At 37.2% G+C, this 21293-nt stretch overlaps 1 protein-coding gene across 1 annotated transcript in view; it reads left to right on the top strand.

Annotated features, from left to right (window-relative positions):
- Nucleotides 1-21293, top strand: part of LOC132488463 (formin-2-like) — a 328380-nt gene that overhangs the window by 245718 nt on the left and 61369 nt on the right. The window contains exons 13-17 of the mRNA XM_060096653.1: nt 37-166; nt 1394-1540; nt 4143-4202; nt 4341-4461; nt 17851-17943. Coding sequence (XP_059952636.1) covers nt 37-166; nt 1394-1540; nt 4143-4202; nt 4341-4461; nt 17851-17943 — 551 coding nt within the window. The remainder of the gene's footprint in view (nt 1-36; nt 167-1393; nt 1541-4142; nt 4203-4340; nt 4462-17850; nt 17944-21293) is intronic.

Raw genomic sequence — 21293 nt, 5'->3', positions numbered from 1 at the left:
CATCTTTTTCCTCTTAACTTGGCTTTATTTCCTTAGGTTCCTTTACGAACTGTCACTAATCCCCAACTTTTCAGAGCGAGTCTTTTGCATCCTGTTTCAGTCCACATTTTCAGAAAGCATTTGCTCAATTCGGCGCAAACTGGAGCTGCTACAGAAGTTGTGTGAGGTGGGTGCTGGTCCATCGGGGGCTGTCGCTTGGGTTCTGATATTTAATTGTGTTCAGTCATGTTTGTATTGCAAACAAGTTGTCTTTTATTTACCATAAGTACTCATAAAATCTGAAGGATAGTGGTCCCACCAAAGAGAAAGCATGATGACTGAGCATCAAGGTCAAAGCAAATGTGCAGGAGGGCGAGTGGACCCGGGACAGCGCTGCTGGGGCATGGTCACTGGGCGTGCACCCGCTCAGGCTTCTGTCCCCCTGCTTTTGCCAAAGCACAATCTTCCCTTGTCACGGGCCTCTCCTCCATCAGACTGCCAGCCAAAAGCCACGTGAAGACGTTTTCTTTATTTTCCTCCATTTTGGGGAGGGCCCCTCAACAAATTGTTAGTGATTCAAACCAAATGCTTCAGGAACAGCTGTATGACTCGACAGAAGATAAATATTCTTCTGAAAACAAAGAACAAATGCTTAGCAGAAATTACCAATATTAACATTTAAAACAGTTTGTCAAAATAGCACCATTCTTTCTGGCTATGGTAAATCATTTTGAAAAGTAGTAAGATGTCATGAAAGACACATTTTCAGAGGAAGTGATGTACAAATTCAACTTAAACTGTGTGTTTTGGAAGAAGTGAGTGTGAACCTTTCAGGGATATATCTAAATTTGGAAATTAAACTTTATAACTACGTTTTGGTAGTTACACCTTATGCCAAAAAAATTTTTTTTAATTAGTTTATGCTTTATAACAAAGTGAATCAGTTATACATATACATCTGTTCCCATATCCTTTCCCTCTTGCGTCTCCCTCCCTCCCACCCTCCCTATCCCACCCCTCCAGGCGGTCACAAAGCACCGAGCTGATCTCCCCTGTGCTATGCGTAAGCCAAAAATTTGCATTGCACAGAGGCAGGTACAGTTAGGCCGATGGCAGTGATATTATTTTGTGGTGGTTCTCATATCACAGCCATATTTGTTTTCCATGCAGTTACATCACAGAAATGACCTAGGCTAGTGTGTCTCAGCTACAGAAGCACAACCTGCATGCTTGTGGGTGGTGCAACTTTTTCTAAGTTATCTTTGGAGACACTGCTCTTAAATATACTAAAATGAGCACTGATGAAGTTTGGATGTGACCCCAAATTATTAATATAATGTGAATATCTGCCACTGACTTAAGATAATTCAGACAAGACTGTGAATGAGAGATTCTTCTTTATCCTGTTTTACAGACATTAAAAAATGGCTCAGGTGTCATGCAAGTTTTGGGTTTGGTTCTTGCCTTTGGCAACTACATGAATGGTGGAAATAAGACTCGGGGACAGGCAGACGGTTTCGGGTTAGACATCCTTCCAAAGCTGAAAGACGTCAAAAGCAGTGTAAGTATTTCGGGTGAGTGAATGTAGCACACTGAGGACTGGGCATCTTGTTGAGTAATAAGTTTGACTGTAAACCAGTGTGATAAATATTTATGTCCCAAGGTAAAAATTTCCTTTGTGTTCTAAGCTAGATAAAAGTAGTGGCCACCGTATATTTGTGATCTAGAGAAGAAAAATGTTTCCTAAAGTGAGTAATTTTGAATCCTGTGTCTAATGAATAATTGAGAAGACAATATTTTAAAATAAAAATAATTATTTTTACTATCTTCCCCATGTCTGCTAATATTTATCCTTTTGGATCTGAGGACTAGTTGATTTCTATAAATTAGACAGAGTATCCATCACTTTCTTCTTCTCTCCATGTTAAGCAATGGAGGCCAACAGGCCCATGTTTTAAAAACAAAACAAAGACACATGAAAGTAGTTCATAAATAAAATTTAAAAGATGATCCTGTTTTTCTCTGTATCATCCTCTCCTTGATACTGGTATATATGGGAACATCTAAGCCCTTTTGCAAACCTAATTATTATTTTTTATTCTACTTCTGTAGTTGTGTTTGTTTAAAATTAACATCTAAGAGATTATGAGAGTGTCAGTAGAAATATAACATCAGGGAAGCCACCACAATGGTCAGAGTTAAAGCCTGACATTGTAAACTTAGAAAATAATAGAATTCTGTTTCTCTGGTAAAAGAGTCTTCACAAAGAACTATATGATGAAGGAAATTATGAAGGAAATGTTTTTAAAATATTGAGTTTAAGTGAACAATTGGCCTATAAAAATGAAAGTACAGAGAATTGGCCCTCCTAGATAAGGCAATAATCTCTCTGATAGGAGGGAGATGCTGTTTTTTGATTTTTTCTGCCAGTCAACAACTCACTGGTTTATTCACTCATATCCACTCATATGTTCATTTAACATTCCTTCATCGGGCTTCTGTGAAATGCCAGACAGTGTGCTTTTCCATAATTGGGAAAAACATAGTCCTTGCTTGGAACACCAACAGCATATATTTTTTGTGATTTTTATGGTCATATTTCTTCAAATACTGTTTTATTTGTATGATATACATTTTCATAGGAACCTCCAATATGTCAACATGATAAATCATTTAATCAAAAACAAAAGGTTTTTTCTAAACACATGGTAGTTTTTGAATAGTTCTTACAGCTGATTGTTGGATTGAAACAAGTAGTTTTTGTAAATAACATTGGAATACAAATAGCATCAATATAATGTCACTTATCAAAATGAATCTGAAATTGATTCTGATGATCATAATTATATATGAATAAGGGATTTTTTTGTATTGATTGATATATGTTATTCAATCCTCCTATAAGTTAAATTTCATTCATTTAAATAATTAAGGAATAATCTGGAAAAAATAATCAAGAAGCAAGTTTTTTAAAAATAATTTCACTTGCATTCTCACAAGAGCTATATGCAAAGTCTATTTGGTTCTTTCTATATAAAATGAAGATAACTATATCTATATAGTTATATAGACCTGCATGGATGGAGCTGTTCCTTGGATCAGTCAGAATTAACTTCTGCTCAGCACGCCTGTCAGCAGGCATTTAATGTGTTTTGTTAATTGATTCAGGTATTGCTGATCATTTCACTGATTTGCAAGTTAGGAAACACAAAGGAAGTCAGGTGCTTAAATCATTTTACAAGCAATCCTGTTTCTAATAAATGTATTACTTTTATTATTATAGCTATATATTTCTGTGTAATATATGTATATAGAAATATATATGGGGAGTCTAATAGATATATTATCATGTCATGTCAAACTTGATTATAAAGGGATGTTGTTCTTTTATTATCAGTGGGGGAAAATCATGGTTAGATTGAACATTCCAGAAAACAAAGTTTGTATTATAGGGTGTATTTTTAAAATATGTATTTGGTTTCACACATTCAGATTATCTAATACTAATTTTGAGCAATGAAAAAAAATTAAAAATTAATTCCTCTAAATATGCCAGAAAGAAGGTGGAAAGCTCTTCTTTGAAGATTGTTAGATATGAAACATGTTTTTTCTTTAGAACTACATACATTATTTATAGCTGCATGGATATTAATTCCTAAATCTCAGTTGCTGACATAATTTATAATACGCATTTGCATTTTTAAAGCTCCAGCTTACTTGAAATAACACTTAACTTAAATTTTCTTAATCTACATACTAACAAGCCTCAATCAAACTTCCTGTTGGAGTGGTCCCTGTTGGTCCAGCCATGCAGAAATGCTGGTGATATTTAGTCATTTCAGTTTAGATAGTAGTTATACCTTTCAATAATAAAACATAAAATTAATGAACTAATTGTCTGGTCGAGGAGGGTGAAAACAGAAAGGTGTATACATCTGAGACTCCACCCTGAAACAGCTGTGCTTCCACGTGGGGCTTAGGTGGGAACAGTGGGGAAAACAAGACTGTCTGGACCGTTAAAGTAAGAAGAAACAGAGAACTTCACGTTTCATCCCAAATATTCTCATCTACGTGTGTGGATTTACTGGAGTGAATTTAATTTAACATTGTATATTGAATAATTTAAAAAATATATTTCTACTCACTTTGGTCTCTCTGCCTAGGACAATAGCAGAAGCCTTTTGTCATATATCGTATCCTACTATCTTCGCAATTTTGATGAGGTGAGACAGTTTTTACATAGAGTCACATCTTGTTATTCCTCATTGTTGAGCAATTTGGCCGTGTTTGTCTTCGTTTTGTCATTGCTGCTGTTGCTCAGTCCTCATTCATTTAAATGTTTTGTGCTTCCTGCTGATCAGGATGCTGGGAAGGAACAGTGTGTGTTTCCACTGCCCGAACCCCAGGACCTCTTTCAGGCCTCGCAGATGAAGTTTGAGGACTTTCAAAAAGACCTCAGAAAACTCAAGAAAGACCTGAGAGGTAACTTACAATGTTAAAGAAACTCATGGTTGTTATTTATGCTTTTTTAATTAGGACAGACTTTTCAATGTTTTTAAAGAAAGTAAAATCTTTTACATCCATGTAACATTTTTTGTGTGTTTGGCAAAAGAAAAAATTTACCAATAATCTTATTCTTTTGTTGTTTAAAAAGTTATGTGTATTAGAAATTTAGTTATTGAATAGTATCTTGGTTATTTGAATAGCAGCCTCTTTCATCAGGGGCAGATTTGACTGTCTTGCTTTCACTTTATAGCCGAGAACATTTGTACATTTATCATGTCGTTGTTAAAAGATACATATTCCCTCCTACCTACCCTTGCTATAGTTGTCTGAGATTTTGTGGCGTGTAAACTTTTCTGGGAAGAAAACATCTTTTTTCACATATTTGGTCAAAAGACACATGCATGTGTAATGCTTTTTTGTTAGTTGAAAAGCCTTATATCAAATCATTTTGAAGAGAGTTTGAAATTCTTCAAAATGGTAAATTTAAAGAAAAGCACAAAAGCAAGTAGTTTACAGTTTTTTTATTTTTGTAGATAAAATCCCTTTCATCCCCTTCCCCTGCCTTTTTTAATGAAGTACAATTGGCTTACAATATTATATTAGTTTCAGGTGTACAACAATATATCTTCATCTATTATGTACCAAAGTTATTACAGTATTATTGACTTTCTTCCCTATGCTGTACCTTACATCCTTGTGACTTATTTATAACTGTCAGTTTGTACCCCGAATCCCCTTCACCTATTTCACTCATCCCTTTTACTTTCTTTTCATGAGGTTTCTTCTTGATGTGAAGTTGAGAACACCTCAGCTGTCGATTTAAGCATCTTTGTAACTCTTTAAGCACAGACAGGGATGGAGTAAGTTTATGTGAGATTTTCATTTCATGTTGTATCACTATATGAGAAGAGGCTTGGTTACCCCAGAAACCAAAAAAATGATAAAACTTTTTAAGAGATTCTATCCCAGTGTTGAAATGTTTATCTAAAGATACTGATCTGTAATCAGATTTGTGGAGTTGTTATATTTTGGTCACAGATGCGTTTATATGGATTTAAATCAACATAGTAACATTATATAATTTGCCTGTAGTTCCTAAATACTTAACATTTATTATGGGCCTGATACATGAAAGGCCTTTGCTAGGTGCTGTGGGTACCAGAGATATAATCGTCACTGTCAAGGAGGGGTGAAGTCCTGCCGTTTAGATGCTCCCCTGAGAGCATCAAATATGGGTGCTCATGGATAGAGCCCAAGAATGACTGCCTGTTTTTAAATAAATAACAATTAAAACTATGTTACAATTGTGTAATGCTACATTACTATGTATTTAAGTATGATTTCTTAAAGCAATACAAAAGGCAAACCATTCATGTGTAGTATTTATCATACTTCAAAATTTAGCCAGGTATCTTGGTTTGCTTATGAAATTCTCCTTCTCCTTCTTCTTGTTCTTCTTTCTTCTCCTTCTTCTTCTTCTTTTCTCCCCGCCCACCCCCCTCATGTGGTGCTGGGCACTTCTGGGGTTTCTGGAAAATACTTAACACTTTGATCACTTCAGTCTTGCAAAGCAGGATTTCATAGTTTACACATGATTTTATAAACAGGTGGAATGGTGATCTCATGGACAGAGGGTTTATGTTGACTTTGGTTGGTGCTTCCCTTTGGAATGTTTTCTCGTTCACTTTTCGTATCTACATGCTTTCTCACTATAGTTACATGAGGTCATGAAAATGGCAGATTCTCACAAGACGCAGAGCTAAAAAGAGAAATTTTTTGAGAGGTACTATTTTGGATATAATTACCTTAAAATAATGTTCACTTTGATAAATGTAGCCTAATAATGATTCCTTTCAAGTGATCAAATTAAGTAATTCATTTCAGAAGATTCAGATAGCCTGTCCACTTTTTTTTTTCCAGAAGCAAGTTTTTTTAAGAAGACTTAGAAAATGATATGATATATGTAGAGAGTTTTCACAATATTTTCCATATAATAAGTATCCAAAAATATTAGCTATTTATAATAAAAAAAATAGAATAAAGAGTGTGACTAGTTTGATAAAGACAGATAAGCTATAACCATTTGGTCACTCATCTTCTGGCTCTGTCACTGTTTCTGCCTCTGCTTCTAGACTTAATTTTCATTTCAAAAGAAAGACCAAGAAATAATGCGTTATGGCTCAGACAGCTGAACCTCATTTTAGCATTTTGTAAGAGCACCCGCTGTGTTTGGTGTCTGTACTTGTTCCCAAGATTCCTGCAGCTCCTTGGTGCTCCCCTGACTGTCCGAGCTCAGTGAAAGGTAGCTTTTGTTCTCTCCTGGCCGTTAGCAGCTTCTCTTTTTTTTTTTAACATTTGAGACAGTCTTTATTAAATATACAAAAGCAAAATAAAGCAAGCAAGCTCTAAGAAGGCAGGACGTCATAAGGGCATTGTCTTTGGATGGTGTACAGCACCATTAAAGTTAACTTAGATTTTAAAAAACCATGAGCACAGATAGCTAACTACATTTTGTTTCCCTTAGTAGTTTTAAGATCTACCTAGTCATGAATTTATTATTTAAGAAATTTTTCTTCTCTAGAATATAAAAACATGATAACCAAAGAAATTTATTTAGGAAAGCACTGTACGATAAAATTTAACTTATTCATTCTTTTCCATGTCAAGATGTTCTCCATTTCAAATACCAGTTGGTATTTGAAATGTTCTCCACATCTTCCACATTATGCATTAATAAAACTAAGGTAGGGTAAAACCTTCACTCCAATCCCACAGATCACCTTATGTGGTTAATACTATTTTCCGAAAACAAGCAGAACAAGCAGCAGAGTTGTTTACTCCTTTTAGACATTTAGCTTTAAAACCATTAATTTTAATCAAAGTAAAATTGTTCTAAGAAAACTATTCAACATATCCAGAAATAGAACCCCATTTTCTCTCTTAGCATCACCCCAGAGTATTAGTTAAGAACCATCTGCTAAGCTATAATACTAGTGCCAGAGACTCATTAGCTACTGGTCTCACCACAGGTCAATTGCTGGTTGGAGCAAAAGAGCTTAAATTATTTGAGATTAACTTTATTAGTAGCCTCCCAAAAGGATGACTACAAATACTTTCATTCACAATGCTAGACAAGGTATCAATATTTCTATCTTTCCCCTTTGAAAAGAGTATTGTTTTAAAATATTTTGGCTGTCAAAACTTGTAGCAGCTTCTCTGGATACCAAGTGATGGCTTCTGTTCCAGTGCCTTTCTTGGGTCGAAACAGTTCCACTCGCCACATGACTCAACTCTGCATGCACTGAGCATGGAGTAATTAAGTTCCTGGAACTGGGCAAGAATGTTCTCATGCACATTCCTCCCTGTATCCTCTACCCTCCCCCACCTTCAGTATTTGACTTGAAAGTGTTTAAAATTCATTACCTATATCTTTCACAGACGTTGAAATAATGTCTGTATCCAGACATATTTAGGAAAAATCAGTCCTTAAACTTGTTTGTATTGATTTATATTTGTTTGTAACAATTGTATTTATCATTGTAAATTTCTGGTTTTATTTATTTTTGTTCAAGGAAAGAAAAAATGATGTTATAAACTCAATTCAAATGCAACCAATAGCTTTTTAAAAATATTTTTTATTAAGATTTTATAATGAATATCACTTCAGCATGGAACATCAGAACACTGAAAATGCAAACAGGAAAATACATTATTTATGTCAGTGTAAATAAGCAATAAACAATTTACAATAGGAACATAAAACAATTTTATTTGAGCCAAACTGAGGGCTATAGCCTGGGAGACAAAAAGTCAAGAAGCACTTCAGTTGTGTTTTGCTGGACTACAAAATGGGGAAGGCTTATACAGGCAAACACTGCAAAATTATGTAATTTGTTTGTTAAGAATTAGGATTGGAGGTGCAAGAAGTAAGGGTGTTTGTTAAGCAAGGACCCATGGGGCCCGAAATGGTTGCTTAGTTACAAGGGGAAACCTTGAGACCATAAGGTTGGCAGCTGCCAGCAGGTACTATTTTTAGAATGACTGCCGGTGTCCTTGAGTTTGATACAGTGCAGAAAATTCAAGTTCTTGGGATTTCCCTGGTGGCCCAGTGGTTAAAAATCTGCCTGCCAATGCAGGGGACACGGGTTCGAGCCCTGGTGCGGGAAGATCCAATGTGCCACAGAGCAATTAAGCCCCATGCACCACAACTACTGAGCCTATGCTCTAGAGCCCGTGAACCACAACTTCTGTGCCCACGTGCCACAACAGCTGAAGCCCGTGTGCCTAAAGCCTGTGCTCTGCAACAAGAGAAGCCACCACAATGAGAAGCCTGCACACTGCAGTGAAGAGTAGCCCCAGCCCGCCACAACTAGAGAAAGCCCGCCCAGAGGAACGAAGACCCAACACAGCCAAAAATAGATAAATAAGTTAATTAATTAATTAATTTTTTAAAAGAAAATTCAAGTTCTCAGTAATACAGGAACATGTCTGAAACCATACCTACAATGGCACTAATGAAAGAAATTGAAGACAACACAAACAGGTGGAAAGATATACCAGATTCTTGGATTGGAAGAATTAGCATTGTTAAAGTGACCATACTATTCAAGTCAATCTACAGATTCAGTGCAATCCCTATCAAAATACCAAGGGCATTTTTCACAGAACTAGGGAAAATAATTTTAAAATTTGTATGGAAACACAAAAGACCCCAAATAGCCAAAACAATCTTGAGAAAGAAGAACGGAGCTGGAGGAATCATGCTCCCTGACTTCAGACTATACTACAAAGCTATGGTATTCAAATCAGAATGGTACTGGCACAAAAACAGAAATATAGATCAATGGCACAGGATAGAAAGCCCAGAAATAAACCCATACATGTATGGTCAATTAATCTACAACAGAGGAGGAAAGAATATACAATAGAGAAAAGACAGTCTCTTCAATAACTGGTGCTGGGAAAACTAGACAGCTATATATAAAAGAATGAAATTAGAGCGTTCTCTAAAACCATCTACAGAAATAAACTCAAAATCAGTTAAAGACCTATATGTAAGACCAGAAATCATAACACTCCTAGAGGAAAACATAGGCAGAACACTCTGACATAAATTGTAGCCATATTTTTTTTGGCTCTGTCTCCTAAAGCAAAGGAAATAAAAGCAAAAATAAACAAGTGGGACCTAATTAAACTTAAAAGCTTTTGCACAACAAAGGAAGCTATCGATAAAATGAAAAGACATCTTACAGTATGGGAGAAAATATTTGCAAATGATATGACCAGTAAGGGGTTAATGTCCAAAGTATATTAACAGGGACTTCCCTGGTGGTACAGTGGTTAAGAATCCACTTGCCAATGCAGGGGACATGGGTTTGAGCCCTGGTCCAGGAAGATCCCACATGCCGCAGAGCAACTAAGGCTGTGTGCCACAACTACTGAGCCTGCGCTCTAGAGCCCAGGAGCCAAAACTACTGAGCTCGCATGCCACAACTACTGAAGCCCGTGTGCCTGGAGCCTGTGCTCTACAACAAGAGAAGCCACTGCAATGAGAAGCCCGCACACCGCAATGAAGAGTAGCCCCTGCTCGCCGCAACTAGAGAAAGCCTGCACACAAAAACGAAGACCCAATATAGCCTAAAATAAATAAATAAATAAATTTTTTAAAATTATATAAACAGCTCATACAACTCAACATCAAAGAAAACAAACCACCTGATTAAAAAGTGAGCAGAAGACCTGGACAGACATTTTTCCAAAGAGGACATACAGATGGCCAATAGGCACATGAAAAGATGCTCAACATCGCTAATCATCAGGGAAATGCAAATCAAAACCACAATGAGATATCATCTCACACCTGTCAGAATGGCTGTCGTCAAAAAGAACACAAACAACAGATGTTGGCAAGAATGTGCAGAAAAGGGAACTCTCATTCACTATTGGTGGGAATGTAAATTGGTGCAGACACTGTGGAAAACAGTATAGAGGTTTCTCAAAAAACTAAAACTAGAACTACCATAGGATCCAGCAATTCCACTCCTGGGTATATATCTGAAAAAAAGAAAAGAAAACCACAAATTTGAAAAGATACGTGCTCACCAATATTCATAGCAACATTATCTACAATTATCAAGATATGGAAGCAACCTAAATGTCCATCAACAGATGAATGGATAAAGAAGATGAATAGAATCCTACTCAGCCATAAGAAAGAATGAAATTTTTCCATTTGCAACAACATGGATGGAATTGGGGGGTATTATGCAGAGTGAAAAAAGTCATGCAGAAAGACAAACACTGTATGATATCACTTATGTGTGGAAACTATAAAATACTATAAACTAGTGAATATAATTTTAAAAAAGCAGGGACTTCCCTGGTGGTGCAATGGTAAAGAATCCACCTGCCAATGCAGGGGACATGGGTTCGATCCCTGGTCCAGGAAAATCCCATATGCTGCAGAGCAACTAAGCCTGTGTGCCACAACTACTGAGCCTGCGCTCTAGAGCCCGTGAGCCACAACTATGGAGCCCGCATGCTGCAAGTACTGAAGCCCACGCGCCTAGAGCCCATGCTCCACAACAAGAGAAGCCACTGCAATGAGAATCCCACGCACCACAACAAAGAGTAGCCACCACTCGCCGCAACTAGAGAAAGCCTGCACACAGCAACAAAGACCCAACACAGCCAAATATAAATAAATAAATAGAAGACATTAAAAAAAAAAGGAGACTCAGTTATAGAAACAAACTAGTGGTTACCAGTGAGAAGAGGGAAGGGTGAGGGGCAGAATAAGGGTGGATGAGTGGTTGGTACAAACTATTATGTATAAAATAAGCTACAAGAATATATTTTATAACACAGAGAATATAGCCAATATTTTATAGTAACTATAAATGGACTATAACCTTTAAAAATTGTTTATCACCATATTGTACACCTGTAACTTATATAATTTGTACATCAACTATACTTCAATAAAGAAAAGGTTATCTAACCTAACCTGTTGAATTAGGTTTTGACTATTCAAAATCCTTCTGAAGAACATGCTTCAGGTACGCACTGTTATGTGACCAGAATTGGTATTTGAAATGAAACTTGCTGCCCTAGTGTCAGCCTCCCTCTTTTTTTGTACCAGAGAACAGTAAAGTGAGGATGTGATGTGAGAGGCAAGCAAGATTCAGTTCTAAGTGAAGGACGGTGTCAAGATGAGTGGTGAGAAAGCAGAGAGTCCGGCCTCAGTAATACTGGGCCCCTGGTCACTAGAAATGTCCTCATGCATCCCCAAAACTTGGGGCTGTAAATACCTGCATGGCACTTAATCTTCATGACTTCATGTCTTACGAATGTTATGACACTTTCAGTGTATTCAAGTTTGAAGCTAAAAGAATCCACACGTGTCTGGTCCTAAATCCTGCAGAGTACAAACTTGTGGAGTTTTATTACATAAAATTATGCTGTTTACATAGATACTGTTCATGTCAAATAAGTAATTTAGAATTATTTTAGTTTTACTTTGGACTGCCCTTACTAACAGAGCAAATCCATTTAAATGATCTAAGTGACCTCTATGGTGTTGCTCATGATAATAAGTAAATGTTGACTTTTCATGTTTCCTGAGGCCAAATGTGAGAAGAAGGCCCATTGCCAACCATGTATACTCCCCCTTTGTTGAGTGTTTATGCTTAGACCCACCAGTAAACAACTTGGAGGCTTGCTCACATCAGACAGGGATTCCTACCTTCGCTGCCTGTGCAGTTATGGCCTCTCCTGTCTCTGAGCACATAGATGCATTGAGGGGCAAAGGGATCAGGAGGGTCGTCTAGCCCAAGTGTGTCACCCACAGTATCCACATATATTGTGTGGCCATTGATTATTAGTGTGAGATACATCAAAATTAGTGACGACCAGTAAGGAATATGTTTGAAAAAAGGATACTATCCTAGTTTGTCCCTATAAAGGTCATTCCCATTGGGCTTCCCTGGTGGCGCAGTGGTTAAGAATCCACCTGCCAATGCAGGGGACATGGGTTTGAGCCCTGGTCCAGGAAGATCCCACATGCCGCGGGGCAACTAAGCCCGTGCGTCACAACTACTGAGCCTGCGCTGTAGAGCCCATGAGGCACAACTACCGAAACCCACGCGCCTAGAGCCCGTGCTCTGGAACAAGAAAAGCCACCGCAATGAGAAGCCCACGCACCACAACGAAGAGCGGCCCCCGCTCCCCTCAACTAGAGAAAGCCCGTGCGCAGCAACGAAGATGCAATGCAGCCAAAATTTTTTAAAATAAATAAATTAATTATTATTTTTTTTAAAATGTCATTCCCACAATCTGAAGCATTACCTCAGTGCTTCCTGAGACTGAGGAAGTGGGAGTTCCGTGTTCTTGTTGTGTGTTAGTAGCTGCACCTCTGGTGGTGTCTGGTGGTGGTAATTGTGCAGTCACAGTAATTGTTGCAAACATGATAGTTCTCTTACTGTGTATCCAGCAGTCCTCTGTGTATTTTACCTACATAAAATCCTTTGATCTTCACAGCGAAGTAGACACTTATTAACTCTGTATTACAGAGGAAGAGACTGAGGTACAGAGGGGGGTACCTACTTCGCCAAAGACACACAGCTCGTAAGTGGAAGAGACAGGATGCCAACCCAGTCTCCAAAACCCATGCTTTTAGCCCTTGAGCATCCTGCTTTTTTGTCTGCTACTGTTGCTGATAAAACTAAAGATAACAATAACAGCAATGATGGTGAAAACTTACACGGACCTTATCATGTACCAGGCACAGTTCTAAGTGCTCTACGTGTATTGACTGACTTATTCTTTGTAACAACCCCAGGAGGCAGGTTCTGTTGCTGTTTGTGTATTACAGGTAAAGAGCCTGAGGCACAGAAAGGCTGACTAAGATTTTGAAAGTCACAGGTGTTATGTTTTATCTTTTTGTAGCCAGTACATTTTATCCTTTTGTATCCTGTACACTGGATTTGTCCATGGAAGTGCATCACTTGTGTATGGAGAGTGAAAAAAAAAATTGAGAGTTCCTCTCATTGGAATGATTATTTAAGGAGCAAAACCATTCATTTCAGTTTAAAACAGTGTTCACTTTCAGAATTCTTGTTGAAGAGTACACATGTGAAACACCTGTTTGTTTTGGCATGTAAAGTGGTGAGCTCAGTGGACATAACTTATTCCACTGATTGTAATGCTAAGTCTGCCACACCCAAACTAAGGTATCGTGGGGTTTGTGAGTGTGGTATCTCTGCCACTTCCATTACTTTTAGGTGATAAGGAACTATTTTGGCATTAATCTATGGACATTTACTTGTTAGGGATCAGATTTTTCTGAAATCTATCTTTAGGATAGAATGATGCATGTGAATTATACACCTCTCTTAACATGCAGCTGGATTTGCTTGCCCACTGTTGGCAAGACTAGGATATTTGGAGAATTTTCCAGAAGCTGTAAAGGGTTTGTGTTCATTTGCCCCTCGTTCTTCCCATAGCCCACCCCTCGCCCTTGCTGGACACTTGTTCTCGAACACGTGTGCTCACTGACCAAGATGGTAACAGATTCCTGGTCCACTTCCATGGTCTCTGACTTCCCATTCCGTCCTCACGCTGTTACAGCTTTGTCCCTGGCACTGCTGAAACTGTTGCCACAATTTGCCAAATTGAGGGGGACGTTTTACTTCCACCTTTGTCTTGTTTGCTGTCTCTGTTCCCTTCGACTCACTAACCCCACTCACTTCTGATTCTCCTTATAATATCTGACATTTCCTTCTAAGGCTTTTTTCTTCATGGCCTTCTCTTCCTCTGCTTCTTTATTAAAGTTGGCATTGCTCAGGTGTTCAACCTTGGCCCCCTCTTTTTCTCACTGGATATGCTGTTCTCAGGTGGTCTTACTCAGAGTTTTCCTGTATCACTCTGATCTGCAAACTCATAAATCCAACTGCTTGCTGAAACTACACTTGGATATTCCATTGTCACCTTAAAACCCAGCAAGTTCAAAAGCAAATTAATTTTCTTTCCTTTGAAAAATGCTCTTCCTCCTGTGTTCTTCATCCCCAAGCCACTCAAGCTATGAACCCAATCAGCCTCCTTCCTACCCCTCCCCACTTCACACAGTAATGCACATTAAAATCCCTGTTTTAATCTTTTTTGAGTCTTGTCCTTGGAGATTACTTTTCAAAATTGCTTGGATGTGAGCCTTGGCAGGTAGACTCTGAAAAGCCTCTCCAGTTAACAAATTGAAGAATAAAAATCATATGATCCTCTCAATAGATGTCGAAAAAGCTTTTGACAGAATTCAACATCTATTTATAAGAACTCTTCACAAAGTGGGTGTGAGGGAATATACATCAACATAACAAAGTCCATGTAGGATAAGCCCACAGCAAACATCATTCTCAATGGTGAAAAGCTGAAAGCATTTCCTCTAAGGTCAGGAACAAGAAAAGGATGCCCGCTCTCACCACTTTTATTCATCATAGTGTTGGAAGTCCTAGCCATAGCAATCAGACAATAAGAAGAAATAAAAGGAATCCAAATTGGAAAGGAAGAAGTAAAACTGTCACTGTTTGCAGATGACATGACACTATATATAAAAAATCCTAAAGACACAACCAAAAAACTATTAGAACTAATAAATGAATTAGTGAAGTTAAAAGGTACAAAATTAATACAGTAAGTCCCCTACATATGAACCTTCAAGTTGCAAACTTTCAAAGATCTGAACATGCATTCACATGTCCAGTCACATCAGTTCACATGACTGGTGTACATTGTCACGTGCTTGCATCCTCTACAAGCGGTTGTACTTTTGTGTACTTTACAGTGCTGTATAGAGTACATTAGTATAGTATCTTTATTTAAAGCCCAGGATGTCCAGAGCAAGTGTAAAAGCAGCGGTATATAGCTGATTGTGTTAGTTGGGTACATGGACTAACTTTGTTGGACTTAAGAACAAATTGGACTTAATGAACTTGCTCTCAGAACAGAACTGGTGCAACCCCAATTGCATCAAGAAAATAATACCTAGGAATAAATTTAACCAAGGAGGTGAAAGACCTGAACTCTGAAAACTCTAAGACGTTGATGAAAGAAATTGAAGCCATGACAAATAAATGGAAAGATATACCATGCTTATGGATTAGAAGAATCAATATTTTTAAAATGTCCATACTTCCCAAGGTAATCTACAGATTCAATTTAGTCCCTATCAAAATACCAGTGGCATTTTTCATAGAACTAGAATAATCCTAAAATTTGTATGGAACCACAAAAGACCCCAAAAGCCAAAGCAATCTTGAGAAAGAATAAAGCTGAAGGTATCACACTCCCTGACTTCAGACTATAGTAATCAAAACAGTAGGGGGGGATTTCGCTGGTGGTGCGGTGGTTAAGAATCTGCCTGCCAATGCAGAGGACACAGGTTTGAGCCCTGGTCCGGGAAGATCCCACATGCTGTAGAGAAACTAAGCCCATGTGCCACAACTCCTGAAGCCTGTGCTCCACAACAAGAGAAGCCACTGTAATGAGAAGCCTGCAAACCACAACAAAGAGTAACCCCCACTCGCCACAACTAGAGAAAGCCTGTGTGCAGCAACAAAGACCCAACACAGCCAAAAATAAATAAATAAATATATTATATTTTTTAAAAGAGTATTAACTTTCACGAAACTTAAAAAAAAAAAAAAAGTATGGTACTGGCAGGAAAACAGATTCATATATCACTGGAACAGATTAGAAAGCCCAGAAATACATCCATATTTACATGGTCAATTAATCTACATCAAAGAAGTCAGTAATATACAATGGGGAAAAGACAGCCCCTTCAATAAATGCTTTTGGGAAAACTGGACAGCCACATGCAAAAGAATGAAACTGGACTATTTTCCTACACTATGTATAAGAATAAACTCAAAATGGTTAAAGACTCAAATATAAGACCTGAAAACACAAAACACCTACAAGAAAACATAGCAGCAGTATGTTCTTTGACATCAGTCCTAGGGATGATTTTTTAGATATGTCTCCTCAGGCAGGGGTAAGAAAAACAGAAATAAACAAATGGGACTACATCAAACAAAAAAGCTTTTGCACAGCAAAGGAAACCATCAACAAAACGAAAAGACAGCCTACTGTATGGGAGAAGATATTTGCAAATAATATATTTTATAAAAGGCTTGTATCCCAATTATATAAAGAAATCCTACAACTTAATATAAAAAAAGAACAAACAATACAATTAAAAATTGTGCAGAGGACCTTAATAGACATTTCTCCAAAGGACAAAAAGATAGCCAACAAACCCATGAAAAGATGCTCAGCACCACTAATCATCAGGAAAATGCAAATCAAAACCACAGTGAGATACCACCTCACACCTGTTAGAATAGCTCTTATCAAAAAGACAAGAAAAAACAAGTATTGGCAAGGAGGATGTGGAGAAAAGGGAACCCTCGTGCACTGCTGCTGGGAGTGAAAATTCATGCTGCTACTGTGGGAAACAGTATGGAGATTCCTCAGAAAAATTGAAAATAGAACTATCATATGTTCCAGCAATTCCACTTCTGGGTATTTATACCAATAAAACAAAAATACTGATTGAAAATGATATATACACCCTTATGTTCATTGAAGCATTGTTTGTAATAGCCAAGATTTGGAAGCAACCTAAGTAGTATCTACCAATAGATGGATGGATAAAGAAGACATGTTTCACATACTCATAATACATATGTGTGTGTATATGTGTTTCATATATATACATATATGTGTATGTATATATGCCCACATATTTCACCTACCCACACAGTGGAATGTTACTCAACCATGAAAAATAAAGCTTTCCATTTGCACAAAGGCAGCATGAATGGGCCTGGAGGGTATGCCAGAGAAAGACCAATGTTGTATGACTTCACAAAGGAAACCAAAAAGCAAAACAGATGACCAAACCAAACAGAAAGACGCTTATTTAATATAAAATATTAAATGAGTAATGGGGTTTAATATACAGCATAAGGAATATAGTCAATAATATTGTAATAACCGTACAGTCACAGATGGTTAGTAGACTTATCATGGTGATCAATTTCATAATGTATTTAAATATCGAATCACTATGTTGTACACCTGAAACATAATATTGTATATCAACTATACTTTAATTTTTTTAAGTTTATTTTTACAATCCCCTAAAGTGAAACCTTTCGTCAGCATTGGATATTTCTAAATATATGTAGACACATATGTCAGTTATCGTGGTTAGCAGGATTTTCTATCACTAGTTAATATATATTTTTAATTGTTTTAATGCACTGTTAGCAGTGTGACATTCTGAACAATGTCTCTTTCTAATTTCAGCCTGTGAGGTTGAAGCGGGGAAAGTGTACCAGGTGTCCTCAAAAGAGCACATCCAGCCATTCAAAGAAAACATGGAACAATTTATTATTCAAGGTAAATTCGGAAGAGATATGTTGCATTTCCCTCCCTGTTCAGCAGAAAGGTAGAAGGCATTTTGAAAAATATGCATTGGTTTAAAAGGGATTATTTTGACATCACAGAAAAATAAATGATGTTTAATCACGAATCACACAGTTGTGACAGACAAGCAATTGGCTAAACATGCTGTTTTGTGAATAATATTCATTATTCCTGTTTTTTAATGACAGTAAATACAATAGTTATTAGTTAAAATAGCATATACATATATTTTAATACAATAGCATATATTTTTAAAGGCATTAAAATATTTATCTTTTTGTGATAGAAAGTTAGATATTATTTTAAGTTTTATCTACACTTATGACTTCATTTCAACCTGGTATTTATTTGCTTTGACAAACCATTGTGCTCAGAAACAAGGTATATTGATGATTTTCTGATCTTCAAAACATTATATTCTATCTTTTATAGGATGTATACATAACCCTGGATATTTAACACATTTTTTCCAGGGACCTTAAAAACTTTATAAATGTTATTTTATTGATTCTTCCTATATTCCTATGAAATAAGCATGGATGGAAAATTTTAGACCATATTAAAGAAACAAAAAAATTCTAATAAAAATTCTATTAATCTATTGCTGATTGAAATCCTTGAAACTTATATCAAAGCATTCACTACTCCAAACATTTCTGCTTTGGAAAGTTATATACATATCTTCTGAAGATCAGATTTATATCAGGCCATGCTTTGGGAAGGTTCTTGCTCTTTCAGGAATTCTTCAGAGACTGACATGACCTGAGACTGAGGCCAAGTAGTGCTCTGAAGACTGGCTCCATCCTCTGTGGTTTTTATAGTTTGTTCAAGTGTCTTTAATGATGATATACAGTGAATGAGTTGTGCTGGAATTTGATACAGCATTAAGCACAGCTCTTTTTTAGGTGGGAAAATACCATTTAATCATTTAAGATAATCATGACAATAGAAACAGAAATTTGGTCTGTCACGTATCAGAGTGATTGTCATTTCCATTTCCTCAGGTCCTCGTGACTTAGAGTGGAAAATCTACGTGTTGATTCTTAAATAGTCCTTGACTGAAATCAGTGTCCTGTAGTTACAAATTAGATGGGCCTGACAGCTCACTCAGCTCTTAATGATGAATGAAATGAGTCTTGGTTTTTCCATCCAGTGGACTTCTAGGATCAAGAAACTGTAATTTTATGGAATATTCTGTTTTGCTTATGGGTAGAAAGGAGTCCTTAATTCTATAACTCATTAAAAGAGAAGTCAAACAATTTGCTAGATTTCACATCTGAAAACGTTCATGAGTGTGTCACTCATATACTTGTTCACATAATATGTGATTATATTATATAATATTTTTAATTTTTTTCACATCTTTATTGGAGTATAATTGCTTTACAATGGTTTGTCAGTTTCTGCTGTATAATAAACTGAATCAGCTATACATATACATATATCCCCATATCTCCTCCCTCTTGTATCTCCCTCCCACCCTCCCTATCCCACCCCTCTAGGTGGAAACAAAGAACTGAGCTGATCTCCCTGTGCGATGCACCTGCTTCCCACTAGCTATCTATTTTACATTTGGTGATATATATATCCCCATGCCACGTTTTCACTTCGTCCCAGCTTCCCCTTCCCCTTACCAGTGTCCTCAAGTCCATTCCCTATGTCTATGTCTTAATTCCTGTCCTGCCCCTAGGTTCTTCAGAACCTTTTTCTTTTTTTTTGTAGATTCCACATACATGTGTAGGCATATGGTATTGTTTTTCTCTTTCTGACTTACTTCACTCTGTAAGACAGTCTCTAGGTCTATCCAACTCACTACAAATAACTCAATTTTGTTTCTTTTTATGACTGAATAATATTCCATTGTATATATGTGCCACATCTTCTTTATCCATTCATCTGTCGATAGACACTTAGGTTGCTTCCATGTCCTGGCTATTGTAAATAGAGCTGCAATGAACATTGTGGTGCATGACTGTTTTTGTTTTTGTTTTTTTTTCTTTGATGCTCATGGTATTTTTATGTGATCTTTATTAATGAGTTATCCTTGATGGAATGAAGAAAATGGGGGAGGGTATATGCAAGAAGATAACTGAGACAACAGCGATGTGCCTAAACCCAGACATGCTGTACAGACTGGAGGGAGAATTCGAGAAGATGAGCTAAGTGGATTGGTAGAGTCCAAAGAAATTATTGTGTTATCTGTTTAATAGTTCCCCGGGGAGAAGATGCACATTTTGCTGGAAAAGAAGCCAGCACAGATTTATTTGGTAATGTGTGGTCCATCTTTCATGACTGGAGAAAATTAGATCTCCATCCATGAGGTAGAGCTGGCAAACGTATGTTGGAGATCTTTCTTTCGTTACTGGAATGTCAGTGCTCAATGTCAAAATCTAGAGCTCCTAAAGACAGTAAGAGAAACCAAAGATATACATGGCCTAAAAAATGACATTTCTTTGCTAAAGATGGTGGACTTTTTTTTTTGCTTTATAACAAATTAAATCAGTTATACATATACATATGTTCCCATATCCCCTCCCTTTTGGGTCTCCCTCCCACCCTCCCTATCCCACCCCTCCAGGCGGTCACAAAGCACCGAGCTGATCTCCCTGTGCTATGCGGCTGCTTCCCACTAGCTATCTACCTTACGTTTGGTAGTGTATATATGTCCATGCCACTCTTTCACTTTGCCACAGCTTACCCTTCCCCCTCCCCATATCCTCAAGTCCATTCTCTAGTAGGTCTGTGTCTTTATTCCTGTCTTACCCCTATGTTCTTCATGACATTCTTTTTTCTTAAATTCCATATATATGTGTCAGCATACAGTATTTGTCTTTCTCTTTCTGACTTACTTCACTCTGTATGACAGACTCTAGGTCCATCCACCTCATTACAAATAGCTCAATTTCATTTCTTTTTATGGCTGAGTAATATTCCATTGTATATATGTGCCACATCTTCTTTACCCATTCATCTGTCGATAGACACTTAGGTTGCTTCCTTGTCCTGGCTATTGTAAATAGAGCTGCAATGAACATTGTGGTGCATGACTGTTTTTGAATTATGGTTTTTTCAAGGTATATGACCAGTAGTGGGATTGCTGGGTTATATGGTAGTTCTATTTGTAGTTCTTTGAGGAACCTCCATACTGTTCTCCATAGTGGCTGCATCAATTTACATTCGCACCAACAGCGCAAGAGGGTTCCCTTTTCTCCATATCCTCTCCACCATTTATTGTTTGTAGATTTTTTGATGATGGCCATTCTGACCGGTGTGAGTGATACCTCATTGTAGTTTTGATTTACATTTCTCTAATGCATAGTGAT

Source organism: Mesoplodon densirostris, chromosome 1 (assembly GCF_025265405.1).
Source record: "Mesoplodon densirostris isolate mMesDen1 chromosome 1, mMesDen1 primary haplotype, whole genome shotgun sequence".
Taxonomy (NCBI): Eukaryota; Metazoa; Chordata; class Mammalia; order Artiodactyla; family Ziphiidae; genus Mesoplodon; species Mesoplodon densirostris.
Note: the sequence above shows the minus strand (reverse complement) of the source record. Positions and strands in the feature narration are given on the sequence as shown.